This window comes from Penaeus monodon, chromosome 29, assembly GCF_015228065.2.
Source record: "Penaeus monodon isolate SGIC_2016 chromosome 29, NSTDA_Pmon_1, whole genome shotgun sequence".
Taxonomy (NCBI): Eukaryota; Metazoa; Arthropoda; class Malacostraca; order Decapoda; family Penaeidae; genus Penaeus; species Penaeus monodon.
The window spans coordinates 20131760-20132815 of NC_051414.1; the positions used below are offsets into that span (position 1 = coordinate 20131760).

General features: G+C 32.3%; 1 protein-coding gene across 1 annotated transcript in view; it reads left to right on the top strand.

The window, feature by feature from the left end:
* Positions 1–477: 477 nt before the first annotated feature.
* Positions 478–1056, top strand: part of LOC119591999 (mitogen-activated protein kinase kinase kinase 4-like) — a gene marked incomplete in the record, with an annotated part of 37888 nt that continues 37309 nt past the window's right edge. Inside the window, 1 exon segment of the mRNA XM_037940768.1 lies at positions 478–731. Within this exon segment, the coding sequence (XP_037796696.1) occupies positions 592–731 (140 nt within the window).

Sequence of the window (1056 nt, forward strand, 5' to 3'; positions counted from 1 at the left end):
TTATTACAGTTAGTACAAAATGCAATAATTTCATTACTGTATATGCTTTAGATAATCTGACGTGGATGTAGACAGCGGAAGAATAAAACCGGTTTATTTTTTGCAAATATAAAGTGAGTGAAATTTACTTTCGAGTGATAAAAATTATTCGTTGTAAAGTTTTACCTATATATGAATAATATGATTATCTTTTCATTAATGAATATTCAAAAATATATTACAATAGCCTTTGTTAATCAACATTTAAGGTATCTACATACACTATCCCTGACATTTTGGGTAAAATAAATAGGCTCCAACAAAATTTACCTTTTTGTATAGATTGTTTATCTAGATTATATATCATTATGACGAAGTCAAATTCAAAAAAATGTCTTTATATTAAATCATTTTCTTCGTCAATAATCAATGCAAAATATATAAAATATGATTTATAAGCATCGTTCTTTTGCAACACCCTGAGTTTGTTTACTCTACGGAAGATAAACTGTCCTTCGACGATCTTGTGACTTATTCTTTGAAAAGAGAACCTTCCTCACCTCGAACGACCTTCCACGACCTCCCAGATATGAAGTGACAGACCTCAACACAATGTCCAAAGAAGATGATGACAGCAGCTGGAGGGACAGACTCGGAATCGACTTCAAAATAGAATTGTCAGACTCGGACATTGAAGATGATCAAAATAAGTCACCAAGATCAGTCAAAAACAGTCATGATAAACTTACCAAGTGAGATTCGGCTGAGTTGTTTTACTTGTTTTTACATTCTGTGTGCATTTTAGGGAAGGCTTATGTAGCGGGCAAATGAAGACACTTATTTTTAGGCGATTACATTATGTAGTACATGACTTTGGGAAAAGAATGAGGGATTTAGCATTTATTTTGATTTGTTAGTTTCTAATTGATATGTAAAACTGAAGTTACTATAAGTTTTATTTTGCCATTTGGTTGCCATTGTCTGAATGCTCTTTGAAAATGTTGGCACATTTTGTTGAAAAACAGGAAGGGATTGTGGTTAGGAAGAGGGTCCCTTCTGTCATTATCTTTATTAGCA